The sequence below is a fragment of the Acinonyx jubatus genome, chromosome A3 (genome assembly GCF_027475565.1).
Source record: "Acinonyx jubatus isolate Ajub_Pintada_27869175 chromosome A3, VMU_Ajub_asm_v1.0, whole genome shotgun sequence".
Classification (NCBI taxonomy): Eukaryota; Metazoa; Chordata; class Mammalia; order Carnivora; family Felidae; genus Acinonyx; species Acinonyx jubatus.
In genome coordinates this window covers 33,958,696-33,976,524 of record NC_069388.1, presented here as the reverse complement: position 1 = coordinate 33,976,524, position 17,829 = coordinate 33,958,696, and the positions used below count along the sequence as shown (strand labels likewise).

At 36.5% G+C, this 17,829-nt stretch overlaps 1 protein-coding gene across 3 annotated transcripts in view; it reads right to left on the bottom strand.

Moving 5' to 3' along the window:
* The window catches only part of PLCB1 (phospholipase C beta 1), a 695,548-nt gene that overhangs the window by 120,647 nt on the left and 557,072 nt on the right, over positions 1 to 17,829 (bottom strand). For all 3 annotated transcript variants that reach the window (XM_027069591.2, XM_027069592.2, XM_027069593.2), the window contains exons 19-23: positions 17,081 to 17,235; positions 14,419 to 14,583; positions 12,302 to 12,401; positions 11,517 to 11,621; positions 10,364 to 10,473 (exon numbers count right to left, since the gene is read on the bottom strand). In XM_027069591.2, coding sequence (XP_026925392.1) covers positions 10,364 to 10,473; positions 11,517 to 11,621; positions 12,302 to 12,401; positions 14,419 to 14,583; positions 17,081 to 17,235 — 635 coding nt within the window. The remainder of the gene's footprint in view (positions 1 to 10,363; positions 10,474 to 11,516; positions 11,622 to 12,301; positions 12,402 to 14,418; positions 14,584 to 17,080; positions 17,236 to 17,829) is intronic.

The following is a 17,829-nucleotide window of genomic DNA, read 5'->3' as shown; positions in this document are numbered from 1 at the left end:
TGCTAGAGTCCACACAGCAGCGGAATGATGTCTGAATATGTGTTAGAGTCTAAAGCCTGAATTTCACTATGGGTCTCCTTCACTCTGTATTCTACACTAACAGCAACATTTACAGAACTACAATAGTAACTTCACTTGCTGCTGAAATACAGAGATGTATAAATGTAAACATCATTCTCAAAGAGCTTACTCTGTTACACTGAAAAGGCATTCAGGTATAAAAGGCTAAATGAATTAAATAGAACAGCTAAACACAAGAGCTGAAAAATTAAAAATATCTATAGTAATATAACATTATAAATGTTTTGACATCATCACTGAAAGGTTGAGTAATTCCCCTTTATAGATATGTAAGCTGAAATGCAAAAGCCAAATTCCTTATCCTGCTCGAAAGAATCAGTGGAAGTCAACACCCATGACTTTATTTCTCCCCAGGCTTTTCCCAAATATTCTTTTTTAGGAGTTCAAATAAAATAAACATGAAATCCTTTCATATTGTAGTGAAAATTACTATAGAAACAAAGAACAAGAAATGTCTGCTTTTTCAGTTTAATGGAGAGATTCCTGGGATCCAATGAAATAAATTCCAAAGAAAGAAGGTTCAGAGAATATAGTGTTTTAGTTGCGCTGGATACTGCTTAGTTGGGTGGAAACAATTGTGCAGCAGAAGTGGGTGCCTGCCCTCTAATGGCCAAATTGGAGAATTACATTTTTTTCCTTCAAAACATGGAATAAAGGACTTGTTAAAGCCAAGATTTTATGTAAAAAATAATATCCTTCCTATTTCCAAAATGAAAAGAAGTAAGTTTAAAATATAACACAAGTAGGTCAGTAAAAGGATAATTTTAAAGGCCATTTTTACAAGTGTTGGAGGAGATGCCATTTGGTACACTGGTTGAAAAAATTTCCATCCAGGACATTGCAAATTTGGATCTGACAAGCAGTAGAAAACTAGAATTTGGGGCATTTATTTGAGTGGCTGATATAGTAAGTAAGGGGTCTTCCAAATACGAAATATTTACTGTACTATTGGAGGTGTTGGGTCATGGGCCACCTAAAGGTATTGGGTGCTGAGTCACCTAGAACATATAGTCCTTTCCATGTAGTGGTTAGAATGACAGTGTCTTGATGCAGATACCAGATGAGGAAGATGCAAGGTCATCAGTTTTTACAGAATATCAAGGGCAAGGCTTATAATGTCATCATGTGGAAATCCAGTCCACTCAGGGCAGATAAAGGCAGTGAGGATGGCTTTGTCAGAACTAGCTTTTTCCTCAAGAAAGAGCTTTGTTAAATAACATGTACAATTCATACCTTGAATTTATACCACCTGAATGAAATTAAGTAATGTATCTACTACACATTTCTTTTTTTATTTTTTTTTTAAATTTTATATTTATTTATTTTTGAGAGACAGCACAAGTAGGGGAGGGACAGACAGAGAGGGAGACACACAGGCTCCAGGCTCTGAGTTGTCAGCACAGAGCCTGATGTGGGCTTGAACTGACAAACTGTGAGATCATGACCTGAGCCGAAGTCGGACGCTTAACCAACTGAGCCACCCAGGCGCCCCTCTACTGCACATTTCTAAGGAATCAAAAACATTTCTAAAAACCACTTCCTGATGTATGTATTTTGAAGCCTTTCAGGATGACTATACTAATATATGCAGACTATTCTGAAATGCATCAAAAAATAAGACAGAATAATGGATGGATAGAGGGATGGATGGACAGATAGCTATAGATGTCATAAAGGAAATGCATCAAAATTTAAATTGTGGAATCCAGGTGATTGATATATAGATGCTCATTATACAATCCTTTCAACATTTGGGTACGTTTGAAAAATTTTATAATAAATGATGGCAAAACCATACTTTGAAAAATCTACCAGAGTGAGTTAGAAGGAGAAGACAGCTTTAAGGAGCTGAATAAATTCATCTGTTGACTTCAGTTTTTGTCGTATCTGTGATCACAGAAAAAATCATCAGTATTCCCATGGTATCTTTCTTGAAACATTTATGACAGCTGCAAGTTTACATGTATATGCATGAATTTTAATTGTTAGCTTCTTCCTCTAGATTATGTAAGGCCTATGACAGCATCTGACTTTTCTCATCAGTCTATGTATATAGTATATAATGCCTAGCATGGTGACTGACAAAGTTGTGTTCAAAAATTTTTTTATTGACTGAATAAATGAAGAAATCCACATTTTGTTTTCTGCTTATGCATAATCACTAGATGTACTATCAATGACAAGTTCCTGAAACTAAAGAACCACCTAATTGTTATGCTAGCATAAGGAAACAATTTTTTTGAATGAACGAATCACTGAGTGAATGAAGATGCTGTTCTCTTGTCTGTAGAGAATTTGCATCAATTCATAATGACAATAGTTTATTCAGAAAGATTAAAGGGAGATACTATTTTATATATGTTATATATGTTATTGTTCCTGCCAACTTTAACTTATTAGAAATACTTGACATAGTCTCCAAAGAAATCAGAAGAAATGAGCTCTTTATAGGTGGGCATAAATCATGGACTCTTTTTAAAGCATATTAGACCGACTGCCCTTAACATTCATCTTGTGGGAATGGATCTTTCCAACTAACTAAGCCAAATCATGTGGCAAAGACTAAGGTCAATTGCTCACAGAACAGATCCTGGACAACTCCCCAAGAAGAGAGTTTCTCCTGGAGCCCTACTTGGGTTTCTGTGATTAAGCTGACATTTTAGAGTGCCTGGAATAATGGCTTTTTAATTCCACGTGGGGAGGGCCCCTTGTAAGACACAGATGTAGGGCTCCAAAGAATTGGTTCTCAATTGGTGGTTCCTTCACCAGCAGCATCAGCATCATTATAAACTCATTAGAAATGCAAATTCAGGGACACCTGGGTGATTCAGTCCCTTAAGTGTCGGCTTTGGCTTAGGTCATGATCCCAAGGTTCATGAATTTGAGCCCGCATCTAGCTCTCTGCTGTCAGCACAGAGCCCACTTCGGATCCTCTGTCCTCTCCTCTCTCTCTGCCCCTCCTTCGCTGGGTCTCTCTCTCTCTAAAAATAAATAAATAAACTTAAAAAAAAAGGAATGCAAATTTGCCCCAGACCTAGTCTGTCACAAACTCTCAGGGTGAGGCCTGGCAATTTGTGCTTTAAGAAATGGGCCACCTGGGTGGCTCAGTCGGTTAAGCCTCTGACTTCGGCTCAGGTCATGATCTCCTGGTTTGTGAGTTTGAGCCCCTGCATGGGGCTCTGTGCTAATAGCCCAGAGCCTGGAGCCTACCTTGGATTCTGTGCCTCCCTCTATCTCTGGCCCTCCACCACTCACACTCTGTCTCTCTGTCTCTCTCTCTCTCAAAAATAAAAATTAAAAAAAAAAAAAAAAAAGTGATCCAGGTGATTCTGACAGATGCTTAAGTCTGAGGGCCTTGCTACTCAAAATTTGGTCCTTAGGTCAGTAGCATCAGCATTACCTGGAAGCTTGTTAGAAATGCAGAATTTTGTGCCCTGCTTCAGACCAATTAAATCTGAATCTGCTTTGTAACAAGATCCCCAGGTGATCTGTATGCACATTAAAATCTGAGAGGCCTTGCTCTAGACAGTGAAAAAACCTTGTCATTGAGAGTCACACTTTTACAGTCCCTATGGTAGGGGACATGGCACGGACTCCAATATTCAAATTTCTGGATGTATTGCTGTTTTAGGCAGATGAACCCAAAGCTCCTTATTGAAATTCATCAACATTTAAAAAATTGTTAATGGAGGAGGTTTGTGAAAGCAGTGAAACTGAATCAGTCATTGAGTAATTTCAAATCAAATGCATATAAGGGTCTTCTCTGGAGAACTCATTTAAAAAAACTCTTGTTCCTCTATTTTGTGACTACTGATATTAGGCAAGTCAATCTACCCTTATAAGCAACTGTTCCCTTTTAAAGATGGGGATTACATGTTATGTATTATGGCTCACTTTTATCCAGGGCACCCAATAAAATGCCTTGTAAACTCCAAACCTGTACAGAAATGAAAGGGATGGTGTCATTATCTAAAGATCATCTCCAAAAAGGCAAACTTTCTCTTCCTACTTTATGGGAGGCTTTAAGTTCAGGGATTGTGAGCAACTATTGTTTCTATAAGTTGGTAATTTGCTAAATTATTATTTGAGGAGTAAATTTTTCATTTAAAGAGATTCCAAACTGTCCAGCAAACCTCATCTTTGATTTCAGCACCAAATTCTTGAACCATGGATGAGGTACCATGCTTCTGTTTTAGAAGTATTAAAAGACATTCCAGGTTTTCTTGACTTAAACACTGTAACCTTATGAGAGTACCACCTTGAATTTTTTGCTGTTGGGTTTTGCTGTTGTTATCTTACTGGGGAAATTCACACCAGACCATCAAACCTTTTTCTTGTCAAATAATCAGATCTCATCGAAGATGCCCACAGTGTCATACACTGAAGAATGAAATAAATTATTTTTGATATATTCCAACTCACTTATAAGAACACATGAGTCTGACAACTTAAAACATAGGCCTCATGGAATAAATGAAATTTTGGTATTACTAAACAACTATCCCTTTCACCATCAAAATGAGATGAAGGCCACTCCCCCACCTTCACTTGTATAATACACACAGATGACAGAGGGAACTCTTCAGAATAAAAATTTTGGCCTTGAGGGTTGAGCAAGGTTTGGGACATCATGTACTCTGTCTTAGATCATAACTTTCTCCAAGGGTGGAAATGAACACTTGGTGAATGAATGCAGCAGCCTTTATAACTTAGAAGGTTTGAGTTGGGGGATAAACGAATTTTGGAGAAGCCAATGTACAAACTACTCAAATAGAATCTACATATATAAACCTAACTTATTGCAGAACAGTAATATCGAGTGATTTAAAGTGGGGGAAGGAAATCTTGACATTTGATTCAACAAAAATTCAACTCAAAGGATGTTACTATTTAAGGTAAAGGTCTTCTATTCTGTGCTCAGTTAGCCAAGCAACATGCAATAGAGGGCAGAACAATGAATGAAGGGCTAGTTCTTGTTAAAGGTTGCTAGAATATTTCAGTGTTGTTACTGAGCTAGTACAACAGGGTGTAGTATAGACCCTTGCTACTCAAAGTATGCTACATGCATTACCCCATCACTTACTTATGAGAGATGCTGAGCCTCTCCCTACCCAAGACCTACTGAACCAGGATCAGCATTTTATCATAAGGCCCTGGTTTACACATTGGACTTCTAGAAATGCTGGTATAAAATATGACTCCCGGAGCTAGATTGCTTGGATTTCAATACCAACTCTGCTCCTTACTGGTTGTGTGACACTGGCTGAGGAACTGAATCTCCCAGTGCCGCAGTTTCCTCATCTGTTAAATGGGGCTATTAATAGTAACTAAGACGTATGGATATTTTAAGACTTAAGTGTGTTAATAAAATAAAGGGCTCAGAATGGTGCTATGTACATAGTAAGCACTCAGTAAAATGTTTCTGCATATCCTGACGTGTTAAAACAAGACATGTTTAAATATTGCATTTGGACATTAATAATGTCACATAACATTTTGTAATCAATACATTGGATATTTACTTCTTTCTCTTTACAGGTGTATTTTAAAAATAAGAAAGAAGGAGTATTACTGATGTCTCATTAGGCATTTCTATAAGCACATTAAAACAGTAGGGTTGTGAAACCATTTTTAAAAATTAATAGTTTTTTTAAAGAAAAATATATATACATGAAAATGTGCTATAAGGATATACACCAAAAATGTTACCAGTTTCTGCAAGACTAATGAGGGCCTTTGTGTGTACGTGTGTGGTTTATTATTTAAAAAAAATATATATCTTTTTAAAATAAAGAAATAACTATGAATATTACAAAGCCTTTGTTATAATTAAGATTAGTCAGCTTTTCACAACCTTATTAACCCAGCATCCTGAATGACAATTGTTTTTACAGAAAAAATAAATCCAACCACGTAAATCTCTATTATTAGATAAATATATGTTGGATATCTATCTGTCTATCTATCTATCTATCTATCTGTCTATCATCTATCTTTTCACATGATCTGAGACAAATGTGTAGTGTTCAAAGCATGGGGGAATTTTCAACTTGCCTACTTATTCGGTTTGCAAATTACTCTATGAAGATAATTTATTAAAGTCTTACAAATCTGGGAATATTTTGCAGTCCAATGAAGTCTTTAATTTTCAAATAGAAATGACCTTTATAACTACCAAGTTAAAAGGATTATACTAAAAAAGTCTTTGCTGCTAAAATAGTGTCTCCAGTGCCTGCCATGTCCTAGATAGAATTTTCTTTTGAGAAAACCACAGCTACTTATTTTCAGTGGCCTCATTCAAACAAACTTACATCATTACAAGACAAGATAAAGGGCACACCGGTGTTCAAAGGTGTGAAATGACTTTTCCTTCCTACCATTACATGGTAAGGGCAAATGATTTTTTCCCTCCAGCTTCAAAAATGAGGTCACTTAAGGTTTTGACATTTCAAAGGAAGAAAAAATTATATTTTCTCTGTTGTACCATATGGAATTTATGGAATTCAATGTCTCTAAAATTATTTCTAAAACTGGAAATGTCTAAATATCTTCTCAATTAACCAACATTATACATTTACTGAAAATCCTTGCTGATCACTATTGCTAGAGGCGAAACAAAAATAAAGTTGACCTAAAATGCTACTTCTGTATATTTTATATCCATTGGTGTTGCATTCTTTCTACATAGATTTTTGATATGTGATGTCTAGTGCAAAAATAAGGCTTTGAAAGGATGGCAGTGTGAAAGAATCCATGACATCTTGAAGGCCGTGGATCTCCTATTTGTCAGAGTGACATTTTCTGCAGACATTAGAAAAATGGTCTCTGGTGCATCAGTAAAATACCCCATTAGGAGACTTTTATGTCAATTTTTGTACTATATAAGGAGAAATTGGTAGTGTCTTGAAACGTTCTCTTCAACTGAGTGTTCACTCTTGGAGAACCTAGCTAATGAATAGATAGAAACTGATGATAGAAAAAGTATTGTTTCTAGATAGTGATAGTACATGCAATTTAACTTGCAAATGCTTTCTTTGAACTTCTATTTCCTAGAAAATAAAACATATCCAGTTGATTAAAGAGATTCCTGTTTTTCTAATTGAAGGAGAATGTTATTAATGATTCTTAACATCTACATAAATTATCTTTACTTTGAATTATCTTTTATTTATGTTATATTATATTTTATATTTTATGTTAGAAAGCCAAAGAAGGTAGAAAAGAGTTCCAAAGTTTCTTGTAACTTTCTATTTTATTTTATTTTATTTTATTTTATTTTATTTTATTTTATGTTTTTCAATATATGAAATTTATTGTCAAATTGGTTTCCATACAACACCCAGTGCTCATCCCAAAAGGTGCCCTCCCCAATACCCATTCTTGTAACTTTCTAAGGAGAGCCTCTACTTCCATATTGGTGTCTACATGAGCAAAATGAGAAATTAGTTGAATCTTTCTCCTCTTAATCTTTTCAAAGACCATCGCGGGGGGAGAAGTACTATGATCTGTGAAGAACCATTAGAATTAAAGACATACTATTGTCAAACATTCAAATTTTGGTTCCCAGGCAAAAGATTCAGAAAGGGCATTCATCCTTGACTTCAAGTATAAAGCAGCAGCTATCTGGCATTGTTGCATTCCCTATAGTCAGAATTCAACACGGGGTGCTTGAACGCATGATTTATTGAGACACTGCTCTCAGGAGAAAACTGCAGGAAGATGAAGAAAGCAGGGTAAGACAGGGAAAGAAGATTAAGTTAAAATGTGGTCTCAGCTTAAAAAAAAGGGGAGGGGCGCCTGGGTGGCTCAGTCTGTTGAGTCTCCCATGCTTGGTTTCAGTTCAGGTCATGATCTCACGGTTTGTGAGTTCGAGCCTCGTGTCAGGCTCCGCGCTGTCAATGCAGATCCTGCTTGGGATTCTTTCTCTGACTCTCTCTCTTTCTGTCTCTCTCTCTCAAAATAAAAGGATAAACTTAAAAAAAAAAGAGAAATATGGTCTCAGCCTGAGTCCTGCCTTAGTCTGATCCAATGGGGGCTCAGGAGTGTGAACTGCATCACAGAAGTTGTCCACCGAGCAGCAAGGGACCAAGGCTTTTATTCTCCTAGATCTTTCAGTTGCTGGGCATGGGTCACCCCCTTCCCAGAATAACCTGCCAGACATCTCCAGGAAGGTAGCTCCTTTCAGCCCAGGCCAGTCCTCTGGAGAATTCTATGGCCACAAGCCCTTTGTAGCCCACACCTGCAGCAGTGGGTGAGGCAGCCCTTGAAAAGAAGATCTGGGTAGGACCCCAGTAGCACCTGCTTGCAGCATATGAAGACCCATCCAGATGTGGGCCCCACACGAGCAGTGAGTGCTTGGACTAACCCCTCAAAATTCAAGCAGGGGGCTCAAGTGTTTCTCACTGTTTTGTTTCCCCCCTCTGCGGATGCTAAGAATAGATGTTACAGGCACAAATAACTTTGGAAGCACATTCATATCTTCTGTTAGGCATAATTTTTTGGCAGTGAAAATTTTCCTGTAACCCTAATTATGGCATACGTGAGGTATGTGGCATTATTTATGAAACTTACTAGTCTAACTTTAAATTTCACTGTCTATTGATCCTATAGAATATGATGCCACCAGTGTAAATAAGAGCCTGGAAATTTTTACTTTTTTGTTTAATGTTCATTTATTTTTTTTTGAGAGAGAGAGAGTATGTGTGTGCATGTGTGCATGTGAGTGGGGAAGAGACAGAGGGGCAGAGAAAGAAGGAGAGAGAGAATCCCAAGCACACTCTACACTCATCGCAGAGCATGACATGGGGCTTGATCCCATGACCCTGGGATCATGACCTGAGCTGAAATCAGGAGTTGGGACACTCAACCCACTGAGCCACCCAGGCAGCCCTGGAAAATTTGACTCTTATGTTAAATATTTTCCTTCCCTTCCCTTCCCTTCCCTTTCATGTTTAATTAGCTCAATATCAAAAGCTCAATTATTAGCTCAATAAATCAAAAATTTCTAAAATTCTATACAGAAAACAAGTAAATAACCATCAGTATGCTCAAAAATGTATTTACATGTATTCACTGAAGGTCTTTTTAAATAGTGGAGCACTTCAAATATCCAATAATAGGGGACTGGAAAAATAAATTATGATATGGCTATATGACAGAAGACTATGATGAAGTCATTAAAGGTTATGTTGTACGCAGTATGTGAAAATAAAAAGTTGAAACACAGATTGTGAATGTTGTCCCATTTTATGAAAAAGTAATAGTTGTGCATAAAAAGACTAGGTACATATACACTCCATATATACAGTGTTAAGTCTGGGTGGTTTAGGTGTTTGAATTATAGGTAATATCTTTGGGATTTTTCTTTTATCATTTTTAATTTAAAATTTTTTCTATGAGAAACCCAGGTTTCTTTTGGAATAAGAAAAAATCAATTTAATAAGTAATATTAACTTTAATGGACTTGGTATTATAGTTATCCAAACAATTTTCAAAATGTTTTTCCCATTCTGATAGTTCTCTCTCCATTTTTTCCCATCTTTTTCCATGAATTTATCCTCTGAATATTCAAGTGAAATGTAAAAAGAGCTCATTTCCTTCACTCTGTTTAATATTGGTATCATTTCAATCATTAAATCATATTTCACTTTTTTAAAAATTAAAGGGTTGTTAGTCTACATAGAGGCCTTATATTTTTATATTTCACTTCTAATATTTATAGAACTTCCTTAATTATTCTTTGCATTGTGACATCTAATTTAGAAAAATATACCAATTATTTGGAAATATATTATAATATATAAGTATAAAATGAAATAATAATACTAAACATTTTATGGCCAATACTATGCACCAAGTATTTGTATTAAGTACTTTATGTATTCTAAGAAGTCACAAAAGCACTTTGAAAATCCTGCACTTTAGATTAAAGACAAAAGAAAATACTAAATGACTTGATGATCATCTTCTTTTCTAAGTGCTTTAATCACCTTTAATCAATATGAAATCAGTTAGAAACTTTCACCTGAAATGGCAAGATGTGGACTTTTCAGTGTAGTCAAAATATGATGCTGGTGTTGGCCACAGAATACCAGAAGAGAATGAAATATGAACAATTCAGTCAATCATGTAGATGTTTTATGAGTTAATGCTGAACTCCATCAAAGTGGTTTTCCAATGTGCTATTTTCTTCTCCTGAGGTGTGATGTTACATAAGCAAAGCCAGCCAGTGGGTGTGGAAATCATGCTTAATGCCATGTATAAGATTAGAACACTCTCTCACCTCTTTCTTTACTTCTTCTTCATCTTCCAGTGTCAGAGCAGCCAGTTGCTTTGCTCTCTGCTCCATCAGATTCACATATCGTATTGGATTTGACAAAGCTTCAATCACATCTAAATACGGAAGAGACATTTTAGGATCAAAGGTCCTAGATATATTGATTATCCACCATTCATTCATCCATCCAGTCATCCATCCATCTATCCTACCTACCATCCATCCATTTACTCATCCATCCATGCATTCATTCATCCTGTCTACTCACCCACCCATCCACTGATTCATCATCGATCTTCCACTATTCCATCTAACCATGTAACTACCCACTCATCCATCCAATATTTTGGAAATGGACAAGAGTCAAGACTCTTTGCTACAACCTCAGGAAGATAAAACTCAAAGGAGTTCAGCTCTGACAACCAAACTGGACAGACCCCAACCTGGGATGCCTCAATGCTCTGTATTTTTTTTTTTTTCTTGAGAGGTCCATCCATTCCAGCAATGGCCCACACACTTGTCCTATTTGGCCCAAATAGGTCTTTCATAAATGAAGACCTTTCACATAAAAAACCTGTTTTCCAGACTGTTGAAACAATCCAAATGTTTGGCAGTACGAGACTCATTCACATGTGATTCTGTCTACCTGGAGTGAGTTATGGTTGCCATCTTTGGATGGATATGTGCTCCAAGTTTGCCATAGTCTCCACCACTCCCCAGTACCTTAAAACTAGGCTACTTAACATTGTAAGTATTTAAATTTATGATTCCTGGTTGACATTGTCACAAGTTAATTCCTCTAAACTTAGAATCTCACCCACGAAAAGGACCTGGCTTCTAAAACTGGCTGAGGATAAACTCATTGTACAGACCTAGATACACTGCTGTAGTACCAGGTAGCCTGGATTAGAAAGTGCTGGCCCCAAAAGAATACTACTACTAGTAGATAAATATGCTCAATACTTTATTGGGACTTAAGTGAAATTAAATTAAAACTTATTCACAAAGTTTTGAGCAATTTAGTAAACATACATACACAAATAGAAGCGATTCTGAGGCCAGAATTTCCTGCCTAGTTTTGGTCCAGTTTTCCTTCCACTAACCCACAAAAATATGGATGGCCCCATATGGAAATATCCCCTTGAGTCAGGTTTTTTACCTGCATATGTATCTGGGACATAGTCTTTCACCTCTATGTAGACAAAGACAGCTGGGAGCATCAGAGGCTGGTTCCTCTCATTCCGCAGACAGATGTAGTGATAGCCTGGAAGGTGACATTAATACTGTGCATTGCGTATTTTATCTACAATGTTAGTTACAACACAGGAACATCTATGTGATGGAAGTGTTTATCTTAGATGACTTTGGATGACAAACAGGTCACTTCTTTCTCATTTTAATTTGCATGGTTTTGAGTGATATTCTTTTTCTCAGCAGACAGGAAAATAATGTCAATTCTGATCATTTTCCTTCCCAATCATGTTTTTCCCCACAAAAGAGAATTTAAAACTGCATGTCATAGACTGAATTATTGGTCCAAATTCTTTTACATGATATCTTGACTTAGGGCTTAGCCATATGCTTTGCTTTGTTAATGATGTGGTGCAAACAGAGGCTTAAAATGAACTTGCAGAGTCAGGCTTGACCTTCTGCATTCCAGCGGGTTGCCACAAAAGTCCACACTGTGAGTGCCACTGTTCCTTCAGCCTGGGCCCCTGAATGAGCACATGTGGAACAGACCTAACTCCAGACCACAGCCTGAAGCTGTGGCTGAGCCCAGCCACACCCTGTGAACCCACAGACCTGTGAGCATAGAGATAAAACACTTGTTATAAGGCATCGAGTCTTCAGATAGTTTTCTAAATCGTGCTTTAATAATCACAGATGGCAGTGATGGTTTTCTTTACAACTTTGATAAATAGTTTCTCACCACACTATTCGTACCTGGCCGAATTGCCTGTACAGGCAAGATCCGGTGACCGATAAATTTACCTCCTTCTTCATAAACTGCTATCCTCAAACAGGCCAGAGAAGGAAGAACCACCTAGAGGGACATTAAGGACACTCGTGGTTACAAGAAGGTATAACTGCAAGGAAGGATTAGAAAGGTAATATTCTAACATGCCCTGTGCTTCCAAATTCACATAGAAGTTTCTACTTAACTAACTGATAAAAAGGTAAGTTGTTGCTCTATAACTTTGATTTTCAAAAGGATTACCAGTGATATGGCTTCATCTATGTCTCATCACCTTGTCCTGATGAGGAATTTGTTCATCATGTAGACCATTTACTTTAAAAAAAAAAAGTTTTTTAATGTTTATTTTTTTTGAGAGACAGAGACAGAGCATGAGCAGGGGTGGGGGGTGGGCAGAGAGAGAGGGAGACACAGAATCCGAAGCAGGCTCCAGGCTCTAAGCTGTCTGCATAGAGCCCGATGCAGGTTCGAACCCACGAGCCGTGAGATCATGACCTGAGCCCAAGTCAGATGCTTAACTGACTGAGCCACCCAGGCACCCCTAGACCATTTACTTTTGACATGAACATTCTCAAGATGGAAATGATAAAGGTTTAAATATATGTTTAAATATAAAGTTAGTAGTCTTATCACTATTTGAGCATTGACTCTTACATTTTCAAAGCAAATTACTTTTATACTTTCAAAGCAAAAGCAAAAGTACAAAAGAATAGCTTTTAGGAGAGCTTTCAAAGTGAGATTGCTTTATAAATAATTCCCACATAATCAACAAAAAATTGCTCATTTTTCCTCCTTCAATGTAAAACGTGTCAAAAACATAGGGCTAATTGTACCCTTAAAAACTTACTTTTGGTAAGAAGAATAAAGTAACATTTATTGACTATTTTCAAAGTGCCAGATATTTTATAAATGTTTTTATTATATCAGAAAAATTCTTATTGGGGTGCCTGGGTGGCTCAGTCAGTTAAGCATCCGACTTCGGCCCAGGTCATGATCTCACAGTTTGAGTTCAAGCCCCGCGTCAGGCTCTGTGCTGATAGCTCAGAGGCTGGAGCCTGCTTTGGATTCTGTGTCTGCCTCTCTCTCTGCCCCTTCCCCACTAAATAAATATTTTAAAAAATTTTAAAAAAGAAAATACGTATTAATAACTCTATGAAGTAGACACTGTTATTAAATCCAATTAACATAATAAAATAGTGGGAGCACAGAGACCTTTAACACAAAACTCTTTTTGCAGAAGATGGCCTTTGTAGATCTTTTGGCCAGTTAAAAGCAAAGGGCATGGTAAATAGTCTATTCCACTTTTTACTGGACTACTGTCCTCCTTTGTGTGACAAGCATGTGTGAAGAAGATTTGCTTTTTGGTGAAGGCAGTGAGAAGGCCCAGTCATATAGAAAAGGTTTTAACTCTATCAGACAGAATCCAGGCAAGATAGAATGATCAGCTACCAGAGGCTAGAGATTACATGAAGTTTAATTTTTTTAATATTAAAATTTTTTTAAATGTTTATTTTTGAGAGAGAGAGAGTGGGTGTGGGGGAGTGTGAGTGTGCGAGAGAGAGGGAGACACAGAACTCGAAGCAGGCTCCATGCTCCAAGCTATCAGCACAGAGCTCGATGCAGGGCTTGGACTCGCAAACTGTGAGATCATGACCTGAGCCAGATTCGGATGCTTAACTGACCGAGTCACCCAGGCGCCCCTAATTAATATTCTTTTTTAAGAAAGTACAGACTTCCTTCTCTCTGCTACCATATTAATCCTTGCTTCCCACTTCATTTGAGTTACAATGAAAATGTATCATTTATCACTTGTATTATGAGAGGATATGAGTTAATTTATATGTTTTTCTGGTCTTCCAAATGAGGTATACTAGAATTAATTGATTCACAACACAATTCTGAAAATCCAAACAAGTGATTCACAGAGATCTTGAATAGCTTTTAAGATAGTCCCCCAAAGTGCTATTGCTTTATAAATGTGTAAATTCCCAAATGAAGCTACAAATAATTCTTCATGTAATTTTTCCCTCAGAGTGAAACACCTAGAATATGCATTTATATCTCATATCCAGGATATGTGACCAACCTTTTTGAACACAATGGGCTCTTCTTCCCAGACAGGATTTACAGCATTTCCTTGTGATGTTTTGGTCTTAAATGCCTTCCTCCTTGTGTCCACAGGCAAACCAAACATATCCACTTCCACATAGGTCCCAACTTTCTTATCAGAAAGAAACTGACCTGAAATAATCTAGAAAACAATAAAAAAGGAAGTCTTGATAAATGAATAAGTGATATAAGAGAATACTTTAGGGAGGTACAAATGCTGGTTGGTAGAATTATAACCAAAATGAAATAGAGGCAAATGTACAAATATAATTTTTCATTTGGTTAAAGAACTGGTAGAGGAACCTTGAAAATGCTGAGTTTAGAAGGAGTCAGTTAATAAGACAAAGTTGTACAGGAGGAAATAAATGAACAAATACCAAAAATTTGATGAGATTATACTTTTTGTACTTGAGATACATCTGTTAAATATTGAAGATTGATCTTCAGAGCCAACTAAATATAAAGGTTTTTCTAATACTTAAAGAGGTTACAAGAGGAAAAAAAAAAACCTCACCTTAGCAAAGCCACAATGATAATAAAAACAAAAACCAAATATTAACTTAAACTGTCTAGTCCAGCTTATCATCACTCCTAACCCCAACCTGTTAGCCATCCACACAATTATGGGTATCCTTGCCTAGCTACAAAATTTATGGATATTGTAGAGTTAACAGAGAGTTTAAAATCACATATTCTGGTGGCCAAGAGCTTTCTGAGCTCAAGTTTGTGAAAGAGGACAGAATTATCAAGATGATGTCAGGGCTAGAAATGGGACACAATGGTGGCCTGAGAATGGCCCTCAGCGGCTCAGCAAGGCCAGTAGCTACATGCTGATGTGGTCAGAAATTCCAAACAGGTTAGAGAGAAAAACGAGAAAGAAGCCATCTGAATTTGCCCAAGATAACTCATTTTTCCTGAATGTTCTCTTTAGCCTGAATGCGTGGGACCTGCTAGCAACATTCTCTGTTTAATTTGAGGTTCTACATGAGAACAACTTAGCAGACATTTTATATATTTGAAACTTCCAGGTTATGTGAGTCACACTGGGAAATCAGATGCACCAAGGATTCTGTGTGCTTAAGATGTTCAATTAAAGCAGAGGTCCTTAGCTAAATTAACGACACTAACCCTCAATGTTCCCATCAGTAACATAGGATGGTGGAACACCTCTTGAGTTCCCAAGTCCATTCTGGCACTATGACGTCTATGTCAAAAGGTCAAAACAAAGGCGCCACTGGACGGACATGAGCCAGATATTGGGTCTGGCTATCATGTTAAAGACAGGATGGGCTGTCCATTCCAAGGACACCAACAACTGCAACAGTGTCTCCATTCTGGACTTGGGCAACAGTTCACATCCGTTGGGGTCTCAACTGTTTTCCCTCAACTCACTTTCTATGTTATTTTTATAACTACTTACACTGTCATGGTAGAATTTAAAAAAAATAAATAAGCAAGAAAACATGCACAAAACAAGATGAATTGGAGGACAAGAACAAAATTATTAGTTTGATCCAACTACACCAACAATTGACAAGGGTTCTAAAAATAGCATTTTGTCAGTGTGTGATGCTTACGAGTTTATCTTCATCAAACTCGGCAGGAATTAAACATCCTTTGCTGAAAAGAATTTCCTAAAATAAACATAATCTCCAAGCTCTAATTCTGCCAACTCCACTCTTCAGATACATGGTGTGAAGTAATTTCAAAAGATATAATTTTGAGACACTTCATTGAAATTTTATTTTTGATGTTCAGTATCAAGTGACATAAATTTTAAAGTAAAAATGGGCTCAATAGGCTTAGGGTAGATATAAATTAGTAAAACTGTTACTTTTTTTTTTTTTACAAAGTTTTTCATATGCCTTTGGTTTAAGGTCAATCTGAAAATTGCATTTATGTCCAATAAAAAACATTTCTTAGTTCCACAGTTATCTAGCTAAACAAGGAAAGAAATAAAACTTTAAAGAAGTAAATGAAACAGCCACAACAACCAAGAGCTTATAGAATTCACGTATAAATCTCCTTATAAAGATGATTTTTCATTCATAGTATAAAACATTTTCTTATAGCTAAAAACATTATATCTGATATAACATCAATTTCAAAGACTGCAGAAATCATTTTGAATTTATATTTTAGGGTCAGGTATATATCTAATGAAGCAATTCTTTTACTTAGGATCATTACTATGTGTTTTAAGTCCCTGATTTTCAAAATGGTAAATTGAGAGCTTTTATTCAGCCTTTAGCAATTTGCTGAGAGAATACTTTTTCTCTAATTTTTCTCAGTGTGGATATTTTTCTAGAACTAATGGAGAAATAAAAGACCAGAAGGTTTTTTCCAACATAGGTCAATGATTTTTACACCAAAAGAAAGGACCGACCATGGAGACTCTCCAACTTGGTTTATTGATTTAGGGTCCAATTTATCCTATTAAAGAGTAGGGCTTAGTCCCTTTATCCCATGTGTGGAGCTTCTGAAACTTGTAATTTGGAGAGAATTAGTCCTTAAAAAAATGCAAGAAGGAGGTGGAGATATTGCTAGCAACTAAATTTTTGATGACTTACTTCTTTATGCAATGTGGGTAATGTTCAAGACTTTTGCTGGTGACAGTTTTGTAATAGAGAGGTACATACCTTCACAGATAAAGTGTTGGCCACTATCCCATCTACGATGCCTTCGGTGAATGGATCAAAGTGCTTGTCGGGTCTCCTCATGAACTCTGGCTTTAATCTGTAGCCGCTTTTCCCATTGTATTCATACATCCCCATATTTATTTGCATAGCCAGGTCTGAATATCAAAAACACAAACCTTATTGTGATGATATTCATGTTTAGAGCAAGAAAGTAAGATTGTATTATAGTCCATTTTTACTACCCTTTTTAAAAAAGAAATATTTCTTCATTTGTAGAAACTTAGGAAACACAGAGAAGAAAAAAAATCTAGCTGTACTCCAAATCTAGAGATGAACCACTGCCAACTGGTTGGTGTATATTCTGTTTTTCTCTTCTAATATGTTGTGAATGTGTAATATGTCCATTTCACTAAATATTTGTCTGCTTTACTTTTAACAGCTGTGCAAACTTTTTTTGAATAGATTCATTTGCTAAATCATTTTAAAATCTTTGAATCCATCATTAATGGCAGTCTTAGGAATGAAATTTCTAGGTCAATAGATGTGTTGTAGGAAAATGATGTGTACTTTTTGATGTCCTGCCAAGATGTCCTTCAGAAAGCTCATGCCACTTTACGCCTCTAATCCATGCTTTTGAGCATGGACTTCCATGCACCTCACCCAAAAGGAAAAAAATCTTTTTTTTTTTAATTTGTAGGAAAAAGGATTTCTTTAAAAAATTTTTAAAAATGTTTATTTTTAATTGTATT